The sequence below is a fragment of the Anopheles gambiae genome, chromosome 3 (genome assembly GCF_943734735.2).
Source record: "Anopheles gambiae chromosome 3, idAnoGambNW_F1_1, whole genome shotgun sequence".
Taxonomy (NCBI): domain Eukaryota; kingdom Metazoa; phylum Arthropoda; class Insecta; order Diptera; family Culicidae; genus Anopheles; species Anopheles gambiae.
In genome coordinates this window covers 30,003,601-30,025,468 of record NC_064602.1, presented here as the reverse complement: position 1 = coordinate 30,025,468, position 21,868 = coordinate 30,003,601, and the positions used below count along the sequence as shown (strand labels likewise).

Genomic DNA, 21,868 nt, shown 5'->3' with positions numbered 1-21,868 from the left:
CCATCGAGAACAATGTGAATTTCTTCTGTCCCTTTTTCGGTCTCTCTCTCTCTCTCTCTCTCTCTCTCTCTCTCTCTCCCTGTATCCCCTTTTTCAATTCAGGAAGGTGAACTGTATGTTTTTTGTAAATGTCCTCATCATCATCATCATCATCATCCCCACGCTAAAGCTAAGCTCGCGCCATGCTATTCGGAACCATTTTTCTACTCCACTCCTCTATTCCATTTGGTATGGAGAAAGGCGAAAGCGAACGCCTTTTTAACACATACACACACACACAAACACACTACACGATGACACATTGCAGGGCTGCCATTGAAAATTGAAAGAAATGAGAATTTAATGCTACACAGAAACCAACGACAGCACACAGTGGGGCATTCGTATTCACTCTCTCTTTTGCTCGTGCCGGAACGCGCGCGCTACGTTCGGTGAAGGTGGTTCTGGTGTTTCGATTTCAGTATGTACCTGGTACGACTGAATCCCCTGCCCCAATCGGGGACGCCGGGCGCTTATAATCACATTTTTCTTCAATACGACACAGCGCATTTCCCGCATGTCGACGGAAAAAAGGGATATGCCCGAGGGACGGGATGATGAGCGCACAAACGCTCCAGGAATGCCGTGGGGCACGTTGCAGCATACCGTTGCAGTTCCCGATTGCAAACCGGGATTTAGAATGGCAGTGTATGTGTGTGTGTGTGTGTGTATGAGATGCATTGTGCATCGAAAGAAAGGGCTTATTAAATTCCACTGCAACCTGTTATGGACTAATTACGGAATGGAGTGGAATCGATGGAAGAAAAAAAATTAGCTACCTAAGCTGCACAACACGGTCTAATTACATCGCAGCGGAGTAAAAGGGCGGATCAGAAAACATTTTTAAAACATTCATTAGCTAAGCATTACTTCATTGTTAATAGCCGTGGCCTTTCTTTCCATTTCATTTACTACAAAAGCTCATGCTTCATTGGTATCACACCGTCCTGAGGTTTTACTTTTATTTTTAGCAGTAGCGGATAGATGCATCGGAGTGTCCTCGGATGGAAGAAAATCATAAAGAAGGTGAATAAAAAACAAAACAAACCCCTGTACATAGAAAGCTTCTCTATTGGTGCAAATTAATTGTTTTTTATATTTTGTTTTCCTTTGCCACATCAGAAGGGTGCAAATACATTCCTCTCTCTCATCTCGCGCCTTATACACCGTTTGTCTCACTTATAGTGATCGTCCGTTATTGCAATTCAGAAAGCATTTCCTCCTTCTTTCTTCATTTGTGTTAATGAAATGATAACAAAGTGTGCTGTGCCTGAAATCTAGCTTGTTTTTAAGCCGCATAAGTGTCTGTGCCTTGGTTGCCATGAATGATCGACGACAGTGCCGTGAGCGTAATGTGCGTTTAAACTCATAAGGACAGGGACAGAGACGTGAGCTTTCACAAAAGGGAATGAGATGAACAAATGGGAATGTAAATGGGAGTCAAGGGATGGATACGACACACTCTACACACACATATATATGCGGATGTGCTCTGCTCACAGTACATTGTGCTTATACGATCACTCTACACTATTAGCAAACTACAAACGGGGGAGGGGGGCTCTTTCTATTCCTTTTCTCCTCTCACCTTACCTCAAACATCAACAGCAAACAACAACATCAACAACTAATCACGGATATTAAAGGTAAAAACGCACTATCTCAACCACAATCAACCAGCTGGCCACAAAGGGAAGCTAAAATACACACACTGGGCTGATTCACACGTTTGCCACAAAAAAAATCGTGTGCCGTGTGGCATGTGGGAGAGAGTTTGGGGTGCAAAGAGGGGAGAGGTGCAAAACGGTAAAGGTTGATGGTGCAGACTAAACACGGCTAGGCGCGTGCATTGCTTTTGCTATGATTCTACTATCTGTTTTTCCCACTTTTTCTCTCTCTTACTGTACGCTACTCACACACTCTACAGGTCTGTTTCTTGTTGCTGTTTAATGGTTGTATGTCTATTTAGTATGTTTTTTGTCTCTCTTTTTATGTGTCGATGGCTACGGAATTACGATCGTTGGTGATTTGGTGAACTCCTATCCTAAACTCGTCACTGATGCTTGTGATTTACAGGGTTTTCCAGTGGGTTTCTCATAGTTGTGCGACACTTCTCTTGTCTCTTTCCTATGGGAAGTGAACTTCATATGATGGAAATTGGACTCTATTGCATCCTATTTGGACAGGCTTCTTGGAAATGCTTATTAGATTTGTCCAACAAGGGTGCTATAGAGTCCAATTCCCATTACATTATGTTCATTTCACGTAAGAAAGAGTCAATACAGTGTCTCACAGCTATGAGAACTCCTCGAAAACCCTGTATAATGATATCTGTGCTTGCATTAGGAATGCTTTCCTCTAACATTTACTTAATCTTTTTCCTCTCTCTAGCGTGCTCTTCACTTCACGCACGCACTCACTGATACGAACAATTTTACTAGAAAAAAGGCACATCTTGGATATAGTTACGGTTCTTTTTTGTTTAGTTTTGTTGTAAAAAGCGTCTGTTTGCTGTTTTCTTTTCGAGTTTAAAAACCACACTCTTTGCGGTTCCTTTCTCTCTTTCCTTTCGTTTCCTTTCGATTCCTTGTAAAGAGACACCAAAAACTGTACCATTCTTCCGACCACCATCCTCCCAAGTTTTTGGCAAATGGATTGTGCTTTTTTTTTCTTCTATTTAATTCCTCCAGTTTTTACTAACATATTAAAATATAGTTCTGTCTTTTGAAAATTCACTATGTTTACTATATGGCGGGACCGGTTGTTTTTTTTTCGTTTAATGTTGCTTCTGTTGTGTAAAAAACGTGATTCGGAGGTGTTTTTTTTTGTAAAACTTGTCATTGAGAGTAAAGGGAGTGAAAAACGGGTGTTTTTGCTGGAAAAGTAAAACTCGGTAGGGATGTGGAACCGATCGTTGCCTTTCGTTTTGTCTAAATGCCTGTGTTAAAACATCCCTTTACCTTTGTCACCCTGTACCTTTTTTTTCTCCTGCTACCTCTCTCTCTCTCTCAATCTATCTCGCGTAGCGAACTCGGTGGAAAATGTTCAATAATAACGACCTGTATAGGGGTAGCAATTAAATATAGTTACAGTAATATCCCATGTTTGCTCTAAATTCCTCTCTCTCTCTGTCTGTCTGTTCTCTTTTCTGCCATTCTGACCACCTTCTCTCATAGAGTGATTCAAAGAACGGATAATAATCCTTCCTTCCGATTGCTTCGTTGGCGTTCTGCGTTTCCCCCTCAAACGCTCTCTCCGGATTCGAAAAGAGGTTGGTAACGGTTGTGGCGTTACCACCTGATTGCATCTTCTCCACTGATGTTGGACTGCATCAGCATCGTCAGTTGATTCCAATGTTAGTTTTGGAACCCATCGTCGCCTTATAACCCTATTTATGTTTCATCGCATTTTCGCGACTCGTCAAAATGTTGTACGCACAGCCCAATGCCCACGATATTTCGTGTCCGTCAATCTTTTTATACAGCTGAAAAAGGTAGGCCAACAACAAAAACAAACACATTATAAATCACAAACCGAGATGATGAGTGAGTCTACTAAACAAGTTCTTACCTTCAGGGGCGTTTTTGCCTTCAGTCCGTAACCCTCTTCGAGCAGCGTCGAGATGAAGACCAAATCCACACACATGAACGGTTGGTCTGCGTTCGCTTCCGCGCAAACCTCGCGCGATTTGCTCACAAACTCGCCCACCGTCGTCTCGCCACCCTGCATGGGATCTACAAACAAGTGAAAAAAGAGCGACATTAAAATTTACGCTCACCGTAATAAATCATCACCAGAACAAAACCCCAACCCCTTTCTTACCAACAAGCCCCGTCTCGATCGCACGATCAAAGAAGTAGCTGAAGGCCGATATTTCGTGCTGCTTCAGCGTGACCGGCTTCGGCTTGAGCGTCGGCAGCAGCTTCTGCTTTACGATCGACGCGCACAGCTCGTAGTCGACCACGGGGTTCTCGGCCGTCGCCTTCGGATTGTCCTTCCCGCTAATGTAGTACTGGCCCGTCCCGTACCGGAACAGCTTCTCGTGGATGATCGGATTCACGCACTCGCTCGACAGCTTGGTCTGGTTTTCAGCCGCCCGGTGCGTAAACACCGCATGCCGTATCGCGTGCAGCCCCGCCCCAAGGTAGCTGTTCGTGAACACCTCCACGTACGAGCTGAACGTGGGCACCCGGTGCATGTAGTCCTTGTACAGGGGCGTTTGCGAGACGTCGCGCGGAGCAAACGTAACCTGCGTGCTGCCACCGCCGAGATCCAGCGCCGCCACCGTGTTGCGCCCGGTCAGCTTGCCGAGCAGGAAGTTGACCGTGAACCAGGAAAAGATGCCCTCGTCCGTACCGTCCATGATCTCCACCGCCTGCGCGTTCACCAGAAAGCCGGACGATTTGAACAGCTCGCGGCAGGCAGCGAGCAGTGCTTCCGCTTGGGCAGGCGGGAGCAATCGCAGCCCGGCCGTCGCCTTCAGCACCAGCGGTGTCTGGGACAGCTTCGTCTCCGGCACCACGCGCTTGGCAAGGTCGAGCAGTTTGCCGATGCTGGCCGCCCCTTCCTCCGGCCGGCCCGCAAACGCCGACAGGCCCGGTTTCGACTGCTCGAACAGCTCGTAGTCTAGCACGAGCCGCCCGTCCAGTGTGCCGTGGTGAAACTCGAACGCCAGCACGCGGCTCCCGGTCGAGCCGGCATCGATCACGACGGCGTAGATTTTCTCATGGTACCCGAGCCGGCCCGCAATGCCGTCGATGATCGGATGGAACGAGTCGGTGTACGCGCCGAGCAGGAAGATGAGCAGCGACGCGCTGACCACGAGACAGATGAAGGAAAAGCGCAAATTGCTGCCGCCCGGTCCACCGCCGCCCTTCGAGCCGCCCTTGCGCCTCGAGCCGGCCGGTGGCTGTGTGCGTTCGGACGAGTCTTGCTGCTGCAGCTGCAAGGAGTGAAGCAAAAAAAAGAAAAAGCTATTAGTATCAGTATAAACAAACAAATGAGAGAGTAGGGCTATTTGTTTTTTTTTTATTACTAAACACCCGGATGAGAAGTCCGGGCTCAAGGTAAAGGCATCTACACAAAACGTGCAACTCATTCAATTGAAGACGAAGTTGCCTAATCATCGTCATCCCCTCCAAACCCCTCCCCCAGCTCACAATCGGCACCATTATCATCACGAACGTAGCACAATCATAGCAAGCCAACGGTGACAAGTGGTCGCGATGGACAGATGAGGGCGATAGTGTGGGGTGGGGAGCGGTTAGGTTCGGATCGCGAAGATTCCCCTAACAAAGCAACCAAAGGTTTTTTTCCTCTTTTTTGCAGACATATCTTCCCAGGCATATTATTTACCAGTTCGTACTCGAATCCCATCTTGGCTGAGGTGGAGGGTGCTGCTGGCGATAGAAGACTTGCTGGGCTATCTTATCTAAAATTCAACAAAAAACCATAACCCTTCACCGCACCCCCGCGGGTGCATTGTTTGCAGTCCCCTCCTCCCCCTTCGGTTCGTTGGTTCGGTGGACCGGAGTAGTGTTGGCATTCAGAGGAGTTCGATGAGGCAAATCCACTGTCTACGAGTAGATCTTTTTCCGTTCAGCCTGTTGCAGCATCCGACACAGAACATTCAAGGCTGTGCATCCAACTGGTGGGTGGTGGGTATGTTGCAACAGTCGACCCACAGCACTGACCGAAAGGGAAAATGGCACACTTCGTAGCACACGGAACACACGAAACGGAAACTTTTCTTTATGACCGAACGATGTGTGTGTGTGCGGGGGGGGACACAAGGGAAAAACTTTCCCGCCCCGAACGAACAACAAAAAGGAGGAAACACTCGCACGCTTTCTAGCTACTTCCACGCACTACAATACACGCGTGCCACACAGCCACAGCAGCCTTTTGCTTACATTTTCCGAGACCATTTTTGACGTTTCTTCGTCACCTGCGCGAAAACCCCCGGGCAGCCGCAGAACAGGGACAGATGCGGTGCGGTGCAGAAGCAGGAAAAAGAGAAAGAAAGAAAACTCCATCACTCGCTTACCTTCCGGTTTCGTAGGTTTTGGTTCGCTGTAGGCATTTTGCTGCGCTGGTGTGTTATGCGATCCGGCACGGTAAAAAGGCACTCGGTGTGTGTGTTTTGGGGGACGAGCGAACGGACACAGAATCCGGTCAGCGTTTGGCAGACGTTCGGACGGATACACAGAGAGAGAGGGAGAGGGAAACGAAAAAAACGGTGCGGCCTTGCCGTGTACGACGAGCCGACTTCAATTACGCACGGCAACGAAAGGGCAAAACAAAAAGCGGCTCGCCTACCCGTTGAACAACACGGGGGACGGTGCTGTCTCGTTTTCCGGGCGGTTGCAGACCGGCGAACAAAATTTGACAGCTCAGCGTGTCATTGAATTAACATACAACAATTCGAACTGTCTGTTGAACAGAACCAAACTCCGTATTAATTGTAATACGCGTTCGGAATGACATTGTAGGCAAAGCTACCCTTTTTTACCCTCGTATGAAAAGCCAAAATGCTTACCTCGCGGTGGTTTTGCTGCCTGCCAAAGGGTTGAGCCTCATTTTCTGATGAAATGATTTTGGCAGTGTGCGATGAATGTGTTTGGATCTGCGGGTTGGTTTGCTGGAAAGGAAAGAAAACCAAAAATATGTATTCAAACTGGGAAGGGAGTAAAAAAGTAGAAACTCTAAGAACAGAATGGAAATGCCTTTTCACTTGTTGCTATAGAATGTTAAAGCTAACAGAGTGAAAACCCATTTAGATTTAGTTCTAAGTAAAATCGTCGAGATAACTTCGTAAAAAATATGTTTCAATTACCTACCATCTTCAAAGCTTTCAATTTATATCGTTAAAAGTGTTATTGACCACACTACCAAAACTGAATTCAAAATTTAGGTTTAGTATTTTTTTACTTTTTATTATACTGAAGGCTTACGATAAAAACACAAAAGTTGTTCTTTGTTTGAACTCTGAAGCGGGAATGAAAACATGTGGTAACAAAACACTTCGAAGTTTGACAACTGAAAGACCACTGCCAGACACGTCGACAAAATCACCGTAACAAAAACATTTAACAAAAAATTGACAGATGAAAAGTAACGCATCGTAACACTTATTTTTAACGGACGATCAGACCGCTGCCAGACACATCGAAAAGAATCAGCATAATGAAAAAGTTGATTGATGAAATGTAACGCATTGTAGCGCTATTTTTTTTCGGTCAACCCGTCGGCGAGCCGTTTGACGTTCTTCTGTATTCTCATCAAAATTGAAGAATACAAAACATTGTTTTTTTTTGTTTAAAAAAACAAGCGTTATTTTTCGATTGTCAGTTTTGTTTCGTCATGGTGTTTTTACTGTGTTTCTGGAAGCGGCTTTATATCTGACCCAAATAACCAAATCGCCCTTAACCCACTGTAAAACCACTTCAAACCCACGTGGGTTTGTGGTGGTCAATTCAGTCGTTAACCCACCAAATTTTAGAACAATCGGAGCTGCCAGTTCCGATCCGATGTATTTATCTTGCCCACCCTTAACCCACCTTTTTCAAAAATACTTTGAGGAAAAGTTTGGTCCAGGGTTGGCTAAGGCGATATGCTGAATAGGATTTTAACTCCTCGATTGATTAAATTCATTCACTTACATCACTGCACTTCAACGTCAGCAATATTATTAGTCTATAAAATATGCACTGACCAGCGAAATGAAAGAGTCCACTCGCAAGTAAACAAACACACATATTCACATATTACACATGAATGTTTTACAACAAACCAACTTAAACACACACGTTTAATTGCTTCCTTTGCACAATTAAATAACATTTAAACACAGGTGAAACATGTTGAGCAAATAAATTGCCCGTGCATAAAAAACTGACTTCAACAAAATTGAAGTGGCTGCTTCTGTGGCCATGTGGCTTAACCCACCAAACTGATAGTTTTTTAGCTTTGTTTGATGGAACTGGATTTTTAGTACAAGAAATTGGTGGCGTTTTCGGTATCTTGGTTATATGGGGATAGAACGAAAACGTCTGTTGATTTTGTGCACTGAGTGAGATTGCAGCTCAGATTGCTGCCAAAATTACAACTGCATGGCGCGACTTTTTTTATTCAAGGATGAATTCAAGGAATTTAATTTTTCAAATCTGTCTGAAGTGGCTAGATGAGGTAATTTGCATTTCGGATAATTATAAGACATTTTAACTTAACTGATAATATTTTTGTTGCTCTTTTTTTCTTGTCTTATCTCATGCCCACTCATCTTTGAATTCTTGTATTTGCTTTATTTCTCATTCTCTTTATCGCTCTCTTTTTTCTTCTACCTCTTACGCCAGGACTCCACAGAGCATAACACGGAGCGCAACATAACAACTGACAGCTGCTAAACGCTTCATAAAACGCTTTATTGCTGGTACCATGTTTTGAATATCCTTAGTAGGCCGCTCATATTTCGTTGAAAAGCTACCAACCTACTGCGATGACCGATAGTTAATGAAACGCTTAACCTCCTTTCCCAAGCGTTTTCTCAAGCGTTTGGCAGCTGTCAGTTGTTATGATGCGCTCCGTGTTATGCTCTGTGGAGTCCTGGCGTTATATACTATAATATCTACTCTTTCCGTCCCTTGAATTTCCCATCGATTAGCGTTCGATCGTATCGATCGCGCTTAAAACAGTAAATTCCTATTCATGGGATCATAAATATCCCAAAAATACCCTAATCTCATTTACTCTACCAACCTTGGCCTTCGTTTCCCAATTTGCTACTTGGGCCGCGCCGCACAGCTGTCATCGCAGCAGGCAGATTAGAAAAATCACACACATACACACGCAACCATACACTCACACACCCGTTCACGAAATCTCCTCATTCGCTCGCTAGCTCGCTACACACGCACACACAGTGCACAGTGCCCAATCGGAACGGAGCTGCATCTCGTCACCTTTTCGTCCGGCAAAACGTATCGATTCAAGTGCAAAAACGCTACGCAAAGCTGCGAAAACCCATCGAAAGAGGCTCCGTCTGCTGCCCTCCATTTGCTGCCAGCCCAATCTTTCGGTGCTACGTGTCGACCCCCTCCCTGCCCGGTGCGTTCTAGCGTGTTCTAGCAGTGATCCAGCGGGCCCAACCGAACACCCCGAGCGTGCACAGTGTGTCTCCGTGTGTGTCCGAGCACCGTCCGCTTATCACTTCCGTGCCCCCCGTGATAATTCATAAAAGCCTCGAGCATCCGGCCAGCGGAGCTCATTCGTCGCAAACGTCGGTTCGGACCAACTCCACTCCACTCCCCGCCGCGTGTGTGTGTGCGTATTATTAGTGCGTGCTTGCGTTTCCGTGCCCAGTTTTCCGTGGTGGAGTGAAAAGCGCCCGCGAAAAGTCAAGCCCCAAAAGTGCATCCAGCGCGAACGCGAAGCGAGAATGGCAAATCGGAACGAAAACGGCCACTCCGGCAACGCCGACAAGGAAGTGCGCGTCTGGTGCGATGGATGGTAAGTAGTAATGGGTGGAAAAGCCATTTTTTTCTTCCCCCGCTGATGCAATGTGTACTACGATTGAAGGTGTTTTTTTTTTGTCTCGGATTTTCCCTCCTGTGTGACCTTAACCAGCAGAAGGGACAGAGACGGCCAAGGCGTTGTTTGTTGTTGGCCTGTTCCCAAAATAGAACTATTTTTCATAACTCTCCTCCACCTCAGCTGATTCTGTGGGCGAGGGAACCGTTGGTCGCCAAAGTGCGCAATGCGGGGCGGAGAGCGCGGAGATGGCGGGTTTAAAATTTAAAACAAGAAACGCCCTTTTCGGCACCGTTTTTTACGTGTGTTTGTGCGTGCGTAGAAGCAAAATTGCGCGCTTCTTTAAAGGTATAAAAAACATACGAAAGGTGTATAGCCTTTTCTGTGGATTTATTTACGGAAGTGCACCAGGTGCCTGGGTTTTATAGGTTAAACCAGTCCGGCACTTCCACCACCCCTCCCTGCTGCTTGGCACAAGTACATGATCCGGTTCTGTGTGCACGCGTTGAAGTCTGGCCTGCTCATCGGCCATCAAACCGACAAGGAAACACCTAGTACGTGTGTCTATGCAACTACGGCAAACTGCAGTTAGTAGGTGCATCTGCTGTGTCCGGAGTGTTTTTGTGAGCGGACAATTCCTTTTTTGCTCTAGCACCAGCACTCGAGAGACTTACGTTTTCGCAAACGAGCAACATTGTACCAAACGGCACCAGCAGCAGCCTACTAAGAAGGTTGAAGGATGTTGTTGATGATTGTTGGTGCTGCTGCTGTCTAAATCGGTACACAGATGCCGACGCGATGCCAACGGAAGTTTGTTCTTTGTTTGCCCGTTTCTGTAAGTTACAAATGTGTACCCAACTTTGTCTCAATTGCAGCGTCGTGTGGTGAGGGAAGAATGTTTCATTCAACACAAAATGATATTTATTCTTTTTTTAGTGAGGCGCGGGAAAAGAACGCTCAAAACAGCGACGTGCGGTAGTAGCTGCAGTTTTTTTTAATCGATGCAACGGTATGATTCATCGTGTGGTAGTAGTGTGGTGGGGGTAAAACAACAACAGCTTGGAGCGCGGGTGGTGGTGGGCATGGCAGACGGAGGAAGGAACCGTTTAACAAACGGCGAAACAAGCGCGGCTTCCTTGTAGTGGAACAACTTGCCCTCGCCCCACCAATACTTCCACCAATGGAATGAACTTTTGGCCCAAACCACCTTTTGGCTTGTGGTGGTGGTGACGGCGCGTCAAACTTTGAATGAAACTAGCCGTGTGCGCGGGGTCAACACGAGAGCTGTGTACCAGCAAAAGCAGCTCCACTACCTCCAGGTTGAATGAACCTCCCTGCTTGGCGCGCATTCCTTTCCTGCAACGGCAGAGGTCTTTGCCGGGCGGCGCCAGAAAAAACACGCCACCGACCGAAACGCTTGCGCTTTAACGCATTGACGGCAACGCGCGAGAAAAAAACCCGCTATCAACTAGCGTGAGGATGACGTTACAATCATCCCCCAAACCCTGAAGTACCCTCCTTTTGCGGGGGTTAACATTTTGGCACCAGGGAAAGGAAGGTCATCAACGTGTGTGAGAAAAGGAGTGTGAGAGAAAGAGAGCAAAAGAGCTAACGAAACGGGATGCACTAATCAAAACACACGCGCGAGATCGTATGATTCAGCCCGTACACCTATCAGCGTCCAGCAACGGGCTGCAGGCTGCGTACAAAATGCGCAAGACCGTGTAAAGGGAGAAGCGCGGAACCGCGCATACCGTGGCCCCGAAAAAGAGAAACAGAGAGAGGCAGAGATAGCGAGAGAAATCCCAAGCACATGTACCCCAAGCGTCACAAAAGCACGTGTGTTGTGCATAAATCGTACGGCTCTTTTTTTCTCTGTTTTTTTTAAAGCATACATTTCTCTTCTCTTTTTAAGCGTTGTACCACACAGCCACGCAATGCTTTCCCGTTCAATTCATTCCTGCATTGCTGCTGCTGTTAATGATACATATTTATGTGAAACCGCACGGTGGAGCGCGGTAGAAAACAGGTTTTCCACACCAACAAACAGCCCATAAAACGATGCGCGCGTTACATTACTGCATCTCCCGTTCCTGGGGGCCAACAATTAAAGCGTGCTTGCTTGCTTGCTTGCTTGCCCTTGATTTCCAACTGGCATGTTGCCTCGGTTTACGCGGCAGTATGTTTACGGAGATGATGATGCGGAGGGCCAAGAGACGCGTGTGGATGGTAGTTTAAAAATAGTATTAACCGTAATACCCGGACTGCCCGACAGTAGTAGTAGTAGTGTGTACAGCAGTGTGTTTTATAAAGGAGCAAATCTTTTCTTTCCGGCGTCCTCAACGGTCCAAAAACGTGCCCCGCGAAGGTGTGTGTTCAATGCGAAGGATAAAAGGGGCCACCACCACCACCGATGGGCGAAAAGCCTTCTCCACTCGCACACACACACACACACGCTCCTCTAGGTCAAGGTCGCCTCATCGCACTCACCCGGGGCGGGTTTGTTTACGCGGGGTCTAGAGTTACCGATGCATGCGAAACTTCCGCCAAAACAAAAGGGGGGGAGAGATTGAGAAGGGCCCAAGACGGGCAGTTGCAGTTTCGTAGCGTCGAGCAAATTGAGATAAGCAATGTGTGTGTTTTTCTTTTGTTTTGTTTTGCTCCCCCAGTGGGTGCGAGAGTAAACATAAACGAAAAAATGCGCGCGTGCATTACGATAAGTTTTGTTGCAGTTTAGTTTTTTTATGTGTGTGCACAAGATCGTCATCCCGTTTTAATCGTTCATTGACCGTCTCGAATCGTTCGATTGGCGTCGATCCGAGTAGTCACCAGGTTTTACCATTTTTAATTCCTAGAATCACTAATGCCCATGGTGAGTGTGCAGCATGACGGGTCTCAATTTGATTGTAAAACAATTTGTACGAGCAATTGCATTTGCCAATTGCACTCGAACGTTTTTTTTTTTAATTTTCCACTGAAACTCTCGCGTGGCGTAATGTATCGTGTAACGTATTTTAAAGCCAGTATGCTAGCAAGATAAGATAAAACCACACGCTTTTGTGTGGGACGCTACAATGATAATGATTATTCATCACACCCATCACAACATCCCCCACCAAGCCCGGGTGTATCTCCGATAGCATTCCAATGTGTACTTCCGGCAGTACTCGGATCCTCACCCTCCGTTTTTTTACAGTCATCGATGAAACATTCCGCGGTATTATTGAGCTGCGAGCGATAAGAATTTGTGTTGTACTTGGAAGGTGTGGTAGTGGAAAGTTTTACCTTTGCATTGGCGTATTGTTGTTGAAAAGTGGTTCATATGGAAACACCACCAACCAAAGGAAACAAATCAAGTAAACTTATCCGCATTAGGGTCTCATTTCTCTATTTATGGAGCAAAGGACATCCCATTCACATACGCAAGCGTGAGAGAGTAATGTGGTTGACCTTGCGACGGACTCGCGACGGGGTAAAGGGGGGCAAAATGGGCATCCTTCTACTTAAGCATTATTTTACAGCAAAGATACATTCCAATGTATTATTCGTTGGAATGTTCTATGAACACCATGCAAATTGTTTAACCCTTGAATAACAAATAACTAAGAAAAATACAAAATAAGATTTAGAAGCATATTGAAGCAGTTTTTGCCACTTTGAAAATAAGCTTAAAGCAGTGTCACAGGGATGGAAGTTTTACATTGTATATTATTTAAAGATATGACGTTTCTATATTTTTTTTCCGGAGAAAGTAAGGCAATTGAATGAGTATTTTAACTAATATTTAAAAAAAATACAACAATGCTTCATGTGGGGCAAAATGTGGGTAATTATGCTTGGGTCAAAATGGGCAGATACTTTTGACATATGGCGCATGGTGAGGTTGTGGTGTGTTGTACTTGACCCCACAATAATGGTTACAGGCGCACAGCTTCGAAAGATTTGATTTTGTAGATTTGAAACGTGTAAAAACTGTTTTTTATTTTAATAATATATTATTGGAAGAATTTTAAGAGCTTTCATGCAGCATATACCCATTACCTTAGCGCAGTTGTTGTGGCCCATATTGCCCCAGTATTTTGACGTTTCACGTTTTATTTAAATGGCCCCGCGTGTCCAAATAGCATCTCATAAAATATCAACTTTTATTTTACTCGTTTTTCGTGTGTCTAAGTAAATTTTCAGACGATGTGGCAATTTTTATTCCATAGATACAAGGTTTTCCATGAGTTCTCATAGTTGTGGGACACTTTATGAACGCTTTCTTACGTGAAATGAACTTAATGCAATGAGAATTGGACTTTATACCACCCTTGTTGGACAAATCCAATAAGAATTTCCAAAAAGCCTGTCCGAATAGGGTGTCATAGAATCCAACTTCCATCATATGAAGTTCACTTCCCGATAAGAAAAAGTCAAGGAAGTGTCCCACAACTATGAGAACCGCTGGAAAACCCTGTAAATGGTGGAGGCATATAATAATGCAAGAATAATTGTGTGTTGTGGCAAATTCAAAAGCAATATTCCGTAAACTGCTTAACATGGCCATTTTGCACCGCTTTCCCCTACTGGTTACTGTGGACACGACGACACGAGTCATCGTTGCATTGCCAGCCTGCCTGCCTGGTCGTTGCTTAATTTCTTCGGCATTGCTCGTTAAGCGGGTCACGTTTTGGAAGATTTTCTAACTACACACCCGGCACCGGCAACTACTGGCGGCCGCACGCGGACACACGGACGGCACGCAATTAGCAAATAGTAATATCAGTCAGTCGTGTGACCTTTTCCTTTGCTTCACCGCTTGTCGTAATGTCTCGGAGTGTGTCCCCTGGGGAAGGAGGAAGTCGGGTTTCTCTTCTTTACTTCTCTCCACCTCCCCAGACACGTGTGTGTTACCGTCGTGATAAGAAAATAAGCACCACTGTGGGGCACCAACCCTACGCAATATGAAGCTTGGTTTGTAAATTATTTAATAACAGTCCCTCTGGGGGGGAGCCTTGTGTGGATTTTTTTTTTGTTACCAGCAACACAAAAGTAATTACTATTTCCCATCCCATATTGATTGGTTATTGATTGTTTTTGTTGTTATTTTTTCTCTTTTTTCCGCTCCGGCAGCTACGATATGGTACACTTTGGACATGCGAACTCCCTCCGCCAGGCGAAGGCGCTCGGCCACAAGCTCGTTGTCGGCATCCATAACGACGAGGACATTACCAAGAACAAGGGCCCGCCAGTATTTACGCAGGAGGAAAGGTAACGTTTTGAAATGTTTTTTTTTTATTCATTTACTGTATTTTTTCTTCTTTTCCCGTTTTGAGCTGCTGTGAATATTGCTGAAAAATCGCGCTCTTTCTCTTGACCTCCGATAATACTGCTACTGGGGACCGTTCGATCATTCCGACTTGCGTAGGCTGTACTGTCTCTGTGTTGCCACCTTCTTTATCTAATCCCTCACACCGCCCCGACCTGAATCGATTACGCAAGTATCACGCCACCGGCGCTCGTCGTTACAACCCGGCCGATGACGTGCGCAAATCCTTATCCCCCGTTTTTAACCCGGTTTACGTGACCGGTTATCAGGGGGTCCCTACCAAATGGGCGATAGTGTGGTCGGTCGGCGGCTGAAGGTACAGAGATCTCGGAGAGGGAAAAAAACACAACCGAAGGAGAAGCTTCTTAGCCGAGATTCCCCTGTTTTCGGTACATTGGCGCGACCTTCTGACGTGATGATAATAGACTGCTCAAGGCGCTTTGATAATGTTCCCAAGGGGGTGCAGGAGGTCGCGGAAGTTGCCCGAAGCGCTGAACTGAAACATGTTTTGTTGAGCCATTTTTTGTTTGTGCCAATGAGAGCAGTGTGTAAAGCATACATGTTCGCTTTAATGCTACATTGGCGCCATTTAATGCTTGGTTTAGTTTTAGCGTTGGTATTTGTAGCGCGCACGATCAATCACAAATAATGGAGGGAACGTGAAGCACATGCCCTGCCAGGCATGAGACCTGATAATGCTCCGTGTTCTTGGAATGTGTTTTTTTTCTCTCTTTGTAAGAATCGCATTAAGCCAGCCAGTACGAAACGCGCCGGGACCTCGTGGTCTTGGTTACCGTCAGCTCCTGCAATCCCCGCCAGAGTTCAATAGCAGGCCGCAAAGAAAGCGCGAACTTTGGAACGCAATCGAACGACTCACTAGCCCCCCCCCCTCCACCACGACCTCTCCCCTTTCCTTAGCGGTTTATACCCGGCCCAAGTGCTGCTGATTTGAGATAGCGGCATGGCTTGGCAAGTGCAAAGGGGGTTCCTGGAGCGTTGTACCAAAGACACGGCGACATGCGCTACTGATTGGTTGGTGCGCTAAACTCGCGCACAAAACGAGTATAAGAGGGAGTGAGAGAGTGAGAGAATGCACTTTTTTAAACTCCCATTTACACGAAGAAAAATGTATATTGACCGCTGGGTCCCACTTATCAGAGACAACGAACCGGCAAAATGCCGCGTAGTAGCAGTAGCAGCAGCAGTTATGCTATCAACGAGCGTCCTCCTTAGCGGGGAGGAATGGAAAGAGAATAGCGGGGATGATAGTTGAAACCTTGCCAGCCTCACACAGCCGTTGGGGTGGAAAAGTATCTTGAATGAACCGTATTTGAAGGATGATAACGGCTGTAACGCACGTTTGTTTGATTGCATTTCTAGGCAACGTGTGTCCAGTGTTGTTAATTGTCGACATTTTTTTATGATATTCGCAGTAAGCGGGTGTCAAAACCATTTTTTGATCATGATATTCATGGTTACCATGACACGACTTTCCAAAAGCGATAATCATTTGTGCATTAACAATCAATGCTTTTGCGATGACATGATTGCAAAAAATGTAGAATGAATGTCATTTGACATTTTTCAGTGAGAATCCAGAACTGCTTAATCGTGCGTTTACCGATACTAAGCCATTAGACCACTTGATATTTTCACTCAGTGAACCAGGAAAATGGTATTCTCTTACAGGAGTATAGAAATTCACGCGAAAACACGAAAAAAGGACCCATTTTTAATGAAGATCTAGTTCACTTGTTGTACGGCAAAATCAAAAAGTCAAATGATTGTAGCAGAAAAAATATCATCGTGTCAAATGATATTTTTTTCCGTGATTGTCAAATGAATGCGTGGATCTAGAATGCGTTGTTTCAAAAAGTATCATTTTGTAAAATTTTATGTCGACGACTATCACCGTTCGCAACACTGCGTGTGTCATTCGACCACGTGACATTTCGGTGTCAGAAGATCGCATGAGATATGCATTTTCCTTTTCAAAAAGATCGATATTAACATGAAGTTGGCTAGATAAATGAACTAATGTATGTCTTTCAACCTTTTCCTCTTTGTAGATACAAAATGGTGCGTGGCATCAAATGGGTCGATGAGGTGGTGGAAGACGCACCGTACGTAACCACGCTCGAAACGCTCGACAAGTACGACTGTGACTTCTGCGTGCACGGTGGTAAGTTTCAGCATATGATCGCTACAACAACAACAAACACTGCCGGCATGAATGAGAACGCCTCGCTCGGGACCGACTCATCCTGCGATGCGTATTTTGACCTCCGTCCACTATCGGCGCGCAACCCCAATCTCTTGCTCGATCGGAGTGGTGTGATGATGTTGTCGTCGTCTGCCTTATCTCGCTCTTCCTTCCCGACGCACATAGTAAAAAAAACGGACGACCTCGTTCCGAAGCCAGATCCGGGATCACATACACACGCACACCAATCCTTGCAATGAACTGTCGGTCTCTCGGCCGGTCTTACGGTGACGACGTTGCTGCTTCCGTGGCCCAGCGTGGCTGCAGCGCGGTATTGCAATCTTCAATTGACCCAGGGCCCCCGGACGGGAATGAAACCAAGCGATCAAACGATACTTCCGAAACGGTGGTGTGGCGTTGGTGCTGTGACGCCCCGGGCCGAAATAGCACTGACCCTTTAATCAGCGAGCTGGAAGAAATTGTTTACTACGGCGCTAAATTCTGCGGAGAGAAGGGAGTTGTGTGCCCGATCGTGATTGATCGATTGATTGGCATTGAGAGGTAGACGTGTGAACGTTGGACTGTAGGTTACATGCGACGGCCAACTCAGGGAACCTTCAATTGCTCTGCCAGCTTACAACGAGCATCCATTATCTTCTAAAATTGTTTCATAAAACTGTTAACGATGATTCTAACGTTAAATTCGTGTTTTAATTACCACTTTCAGATGACATCACCCTAACAGCGGACGGTGTGGACACGTACCATCTAGTCAAAAAGGCACAGCGATACAAGTAAGTTTAAAAAAAGATTTACTTTTTCTGTTAAAAATGACTAATTTAGTGGCTTCTTCACTCTATTTTTCCAGGGAAGTATCGAGGACGGCAGGAGTTTCGACGACGGATCTGGTCGGACGCATGCTACTCCTTACCAAGAACCATTTTAAGCAAGGTGATAAGGAATATGAGGTTGAGAAAGATGGTAAATATTCATCTCCACATTACTCTCGCATTCTCGTCTGCCTGTGTTGTTTCGCTGCGTTGCGTTGCTCTCTGCGTGCGTTTTGTTGTGTATTTGTGTGTGTGTGTGTGTGAGTTTTAATTTACCACAAGTAGCTTTACCAAAACGATCGTATGAAGGCGCACCGTCGTCTTCTAGCTCTCTGTAATGCATTATACCTGCTTAGAATTTGCTACCCGTATCCCCCTGCACTCTCCTCTCTCCGACACTTTCAGTGGAGAACGTGGAGAGAATGCGTGTGTGTGTGTGTCTAATGCCTTATTTAATCTTTCGATTCGTGGTTGTATCCTCTTTTCAACTGTAACAGGGTTTTCCAAGAGTTCTCATAGCTGTGGGACACTTTATGAACGCTTTCTTACGTGAAATGAACTTAATATAATGGAAATTGGACTCTAGCACCCTTGTTGGACATATCCAATAAGAATTTCCAAGGAGCCGCACCAAAAAGAGTGCCATAGAGTCCAATTTCCAAAATATGAAGTTCACTTCCAATAGGAAAAGAGTCAAAGAAGTATCCCACAACTATGAGAAACATATTGGAGAACCCAGTAATGTCCTATTCTGTACTGAGATCTTCGTCTGTCATCCTGTCGTTTCATGCTCATAACTCGCACAGCTTGCACCCATGCCTGCCTTGATTCCTCCCTGCAACAACCCCACTTAACATTCCTGTTTGTTACTTAACCTGCATGCCTGCTTTAACCACCAAGCCTCTTCCCCTTTCTTTCTGTTCCTCCCTTCTATGCTCCCGCTCTCTCTCTCTCTTCAACCGAAATCCACCCCTTTGCGCTCTTTCTCACCACAACAAGAAGATGTAGACGCGCTAGAAGCATTGCTGAAGCGGTATAATGAAGAACACTTCCAAATCCTAGGCTCGTCCCAGCTCGGCCAGGACCATACGGCCCGCAGCCCCTGGACCGGCTGCTCCCAGTTCCTGCCGACGACGCAAAAAATCATCCAGTTCAGTGACGGCAAGGCGCCGAAGCCGACCGACCGCATCGTGTACGTGGCCGGTGCGTTCGACCTGTTTCACGTCGGCCATCTGGACTTCCTGGAGAAGGCGAAGGAGCACGGCGACTATCTGATCGTCGGGCTGCACACCGACCCGGTGGTGAACCAGTACAAGGGCGGCAACTATCCGATCATGAACCTGCACGAGCGCGTGCTAAGTGTGCTGGCCTGCAAGTACGTGAACGAGGTGGTGATCGGCGCCCCGTACTCGGTGACGGCGGATCTGATGGAACACTTTAACGTGGGGCTGGTGTGCCACGGTCAGACGCACATTGCGCTGGATGTGGGTAATATCGATCCGTACGCGATACCGAAGCAGATGGGCAAGTTTATGCTGATTGATTCCGGTAAGGATGACACTAAACGATGCGCGAAACAAAGTGTGCCACTAATCGTGAAATGTCCTTTTTTTTGCAGGCAACACCATCACGACGGAAGACATTGTGGAAAGAATCATTCGCCATCGGCTCGAGTTTGAGCAGCGCAACAAAAAGAAGGAAAAGAAGGAGATTGAAGTGTACGAGGCGATGCAGAAGGTGAAGCTGGCCCAGAAATCCGGTTGACCCGATGACGCCGATGACGACAACGATGATGATGACCGTCGTCGTCGTCAGTAGAGGAGATGCAGCAGCAGCAGCAGCAGCTAAAGAAGTTCAAATTTCCCGTCTCCGTGTGTTTTGTGTATATTTTAACTTGAGTTGCCGTGTGTGTCGTATGGCGTGGCGAATGTGTTTATGTGTGTCTAGCGCGCCGTGTTTATTGTATCGCCGTATCATTCCTGTTTATTTGTCTGTTTTTAGTTTATAGTTAACGTAAAGAAGAGGTTAGATGCGAGGCTGAAAGAGGAAGTGACGAATGTTATTTACCTGCTTAACACAACAAAAAAACCAACAAACAAGCAAATGCCCGGATATAGTTACAATTTAGTTCAGTGCGACCGCATCGCGTGCGTCATATTATCAGCCTAATGTGGGAGTTTTTTTTATCAAGAGAGTCAACCGTGTTTGTTTTTAGTTATTTATCTAACGTTTTTAATGCAACACAACAGCAATAATTATAGAGAGAGAGAGATAGAGATGTAGTTGTTCTTTCATTTCGTTTCCACCACCATCGAAAGAGGAGGAGAGGTTTCGTTTTGGGAAACCTGACCGACCCGACCGGTGGGGTAGAACAAGAAGACGAAGAAGAAGAGTAAAAAAGGAGTGACACATGGGCGCACACGAAATTACAAAAATAGTAGAATCTCAGTTTGTTGGTCGCCAATTAAGAGTAAAAAAGCACCCCCAACATTTCGCTGTAATGGTGTCTGTGTGTGAGTGGGCAAAAAGATTGTGGAAAGACGCGGGTTTGTTTTTTTAGATTTTGTTTAAAATATTGTATCACACCAAATTGAGTAGTTTCGTTTTTTTTTTTTGTATTTATGTTTTATTTGTGCTATATATGCTGAGCGGAATAGGGATAGAAAGTGACGTATACAAAAGCTTAGATTTCAATTACGAGAAGCTACAAGAGAATAGTGGTCGTGTGTGCATGTGTGTGTATAATTGTGTGTGAGTAAATTATTAGCTAATTAGCACAGGAACATTATGAACACAGCAAAAAAAGGTGTAAAAGAGCAAAAAGGATTAATGATAAATCACAAACAACACACATTCACACTCACACACACACAAAACACCCCAAAACACAACAGCCTAAGGTTTAGGGAAGCGACTGTACGCTATAACTACTACTATATAATGTATATTTAACGTAACGACTACTTATCCAATGATCGATCGCTTGTGTAATTTCAAATCTGCGCGCGCGCGAGATCCCCCTTTAATAATGATGTAGCTGTGAAGCTGAGATTCCTTTCTTTTTGCTTTGTTTTCTTTTTCTGGTGCGAGAGATTGCTTCATCACAAGAGGAGAAGAGAATGTGTAACACACGTTTGTAATATTACTACTGCTATTATGTGCGGCAAGCGAAAATAGGGGTTCAGAGAAGGAATAATAAAAAAAAAACAACAAACAAAAGTGAAAGCCTAAGCGCGGGCGCGTCCGTTTAAAATCAATCAAAAGAAGGAGAGAGAGAGAGAAAAAATCGTTTAAAATTGAACCTGTGTACATAGATACTGCAACGGCTCAGGCTGCTATGGCTGTATGGCGTGGCGGACTGGTGGTTTAAAGGGTGGAAGCCATCGGAGCCCTTTACTCTGGGTGTTTGTGTGTGTTTCGGAAGCCTAGTAGCTAGCTCGCTTTGTTAAGCCAAAACTGCTCCTCCCCCCGGTTTTCAGTGTTGTAGAGAGGCAGAGCGCGCCTGCACGAGTCCGATATGGCAAATTTACAAACTTTGTATAACAAAACAAAACTACACTCCACAAACACACACGAAAATTATAAAAAAAAAACCGCAAACCAAATAATAATATCTTCGGGGCATACGAAATACGAAAGATGAAAATCTAGATTTGATTTGGCATTTTTGCAAACATCCGAAAAAGCCGTTGCATGGGAACTGCATGACATTGCATTCTAGAGTGCAAGCACCGCACATGTGTTGACAATCAGTTGTGTAACGCACCACACATAATCAGGCCGATTTTATTGTGATAAAAAATGTAACTAAACAACAAAAAAAACAGCACACAACAACGCATCTCAACGCACATCAACCTCAATCCGTCAATCTGTCGGTGCAAATCGGTGAAACGACCACGCGCGCGCGTTTGTGTGTGTGTGGGGGTAATGAAATCATTGCAGAGAGAACCATTT

The 21,868-nt window shown here is 45.6% G+C and overlaps 2 protein-coding genes across 6 annotated transcripts; one reads left to right on the top strand and one right to left on the bottom strand.

Moving 5' to 3' along the window:
• Positions 1 to 966: 966 nt before the first annotated feature.
• LOC1280228 (ectonucleoside triphosphate diphosphohydrolase 5) lies at positions 967 to 6,391 on the bottom strand. 2 transcript variants are annotated; one of them, XM_061658856.1, is made up of 4 exons: positions 6,086 to 6,391; positions 3,862 to 4,981; positions 3,610 to 3,773; positions 967 to 3,523 (listed from the first exon to the last, which is right to left on the bottom strand). In XM_061658856.1, exons 1-4 carry the CDS (start codon positions 6,119 to 6,121, stop codon positions 3,428 to 3,430), a joined length of 1,416 nt encoding a protein of 471 aa, XP_061514840.1. In that variant the 5' UTR covers positions 6,122 to 6,391; the 3' UTR covers positions 967 to 3,427. The 2 variants fall into 2 exon arrangements, with proteins under 2 accessions (XP_061514840.1, XP_061514841.1); XM_061658857.1 differs by having other exon boundaries at positions 5,395 to 6,376.
• A 2,468-nt stretch (positions 6,392 to 8,859) lies between these two features.
• Positions 8,860 to 21,549, top strand: LOC1280227 (ethanolamine-phosphate cytidylyltransferase). 4 transcript variants are annotated; one of them, XM_061658853.1, is made up of 7 exons: positions 8,860 to 9,546; positions 14,683 to 14,820; positions 16,948 to 17,060; positions 17,809 to 17,875; positions 17,950 to 18,062; positions 18,974 to 19,459; positions 19,530 to 21,549. In XM_061658853.1, the coding sequence occupies exons 1-7, from the start codon at positions 9,476 to 9,478 to the stop codon at positions 19,673 to 19,675; spliced, it is 1,134 nt and encodes a 377-aa protein (XP_061514837.1). In that variant the 5' UTR covers positions 8,860 to 9,475; the 3' UTR covers positions 19,676 to 21,549. The 4 variants fall into 4 exon arrangements, with proteins under 4 accessions (XP_061514837.1, XP_061514838.1, XP_061514834.1 ...); XM_061658854.1 differs by having other exon boundaries at positions 8,869 to 9,546; positions 17,950 to 18,032; XM_061658850.1 differs by having other exon boundaries at positions 8,882 to 9,546; positions 18,911 to 19,459.
• The last annotated feature ends 319 nt before the right edge of the window (positions 21,550 to 21,868 follow it).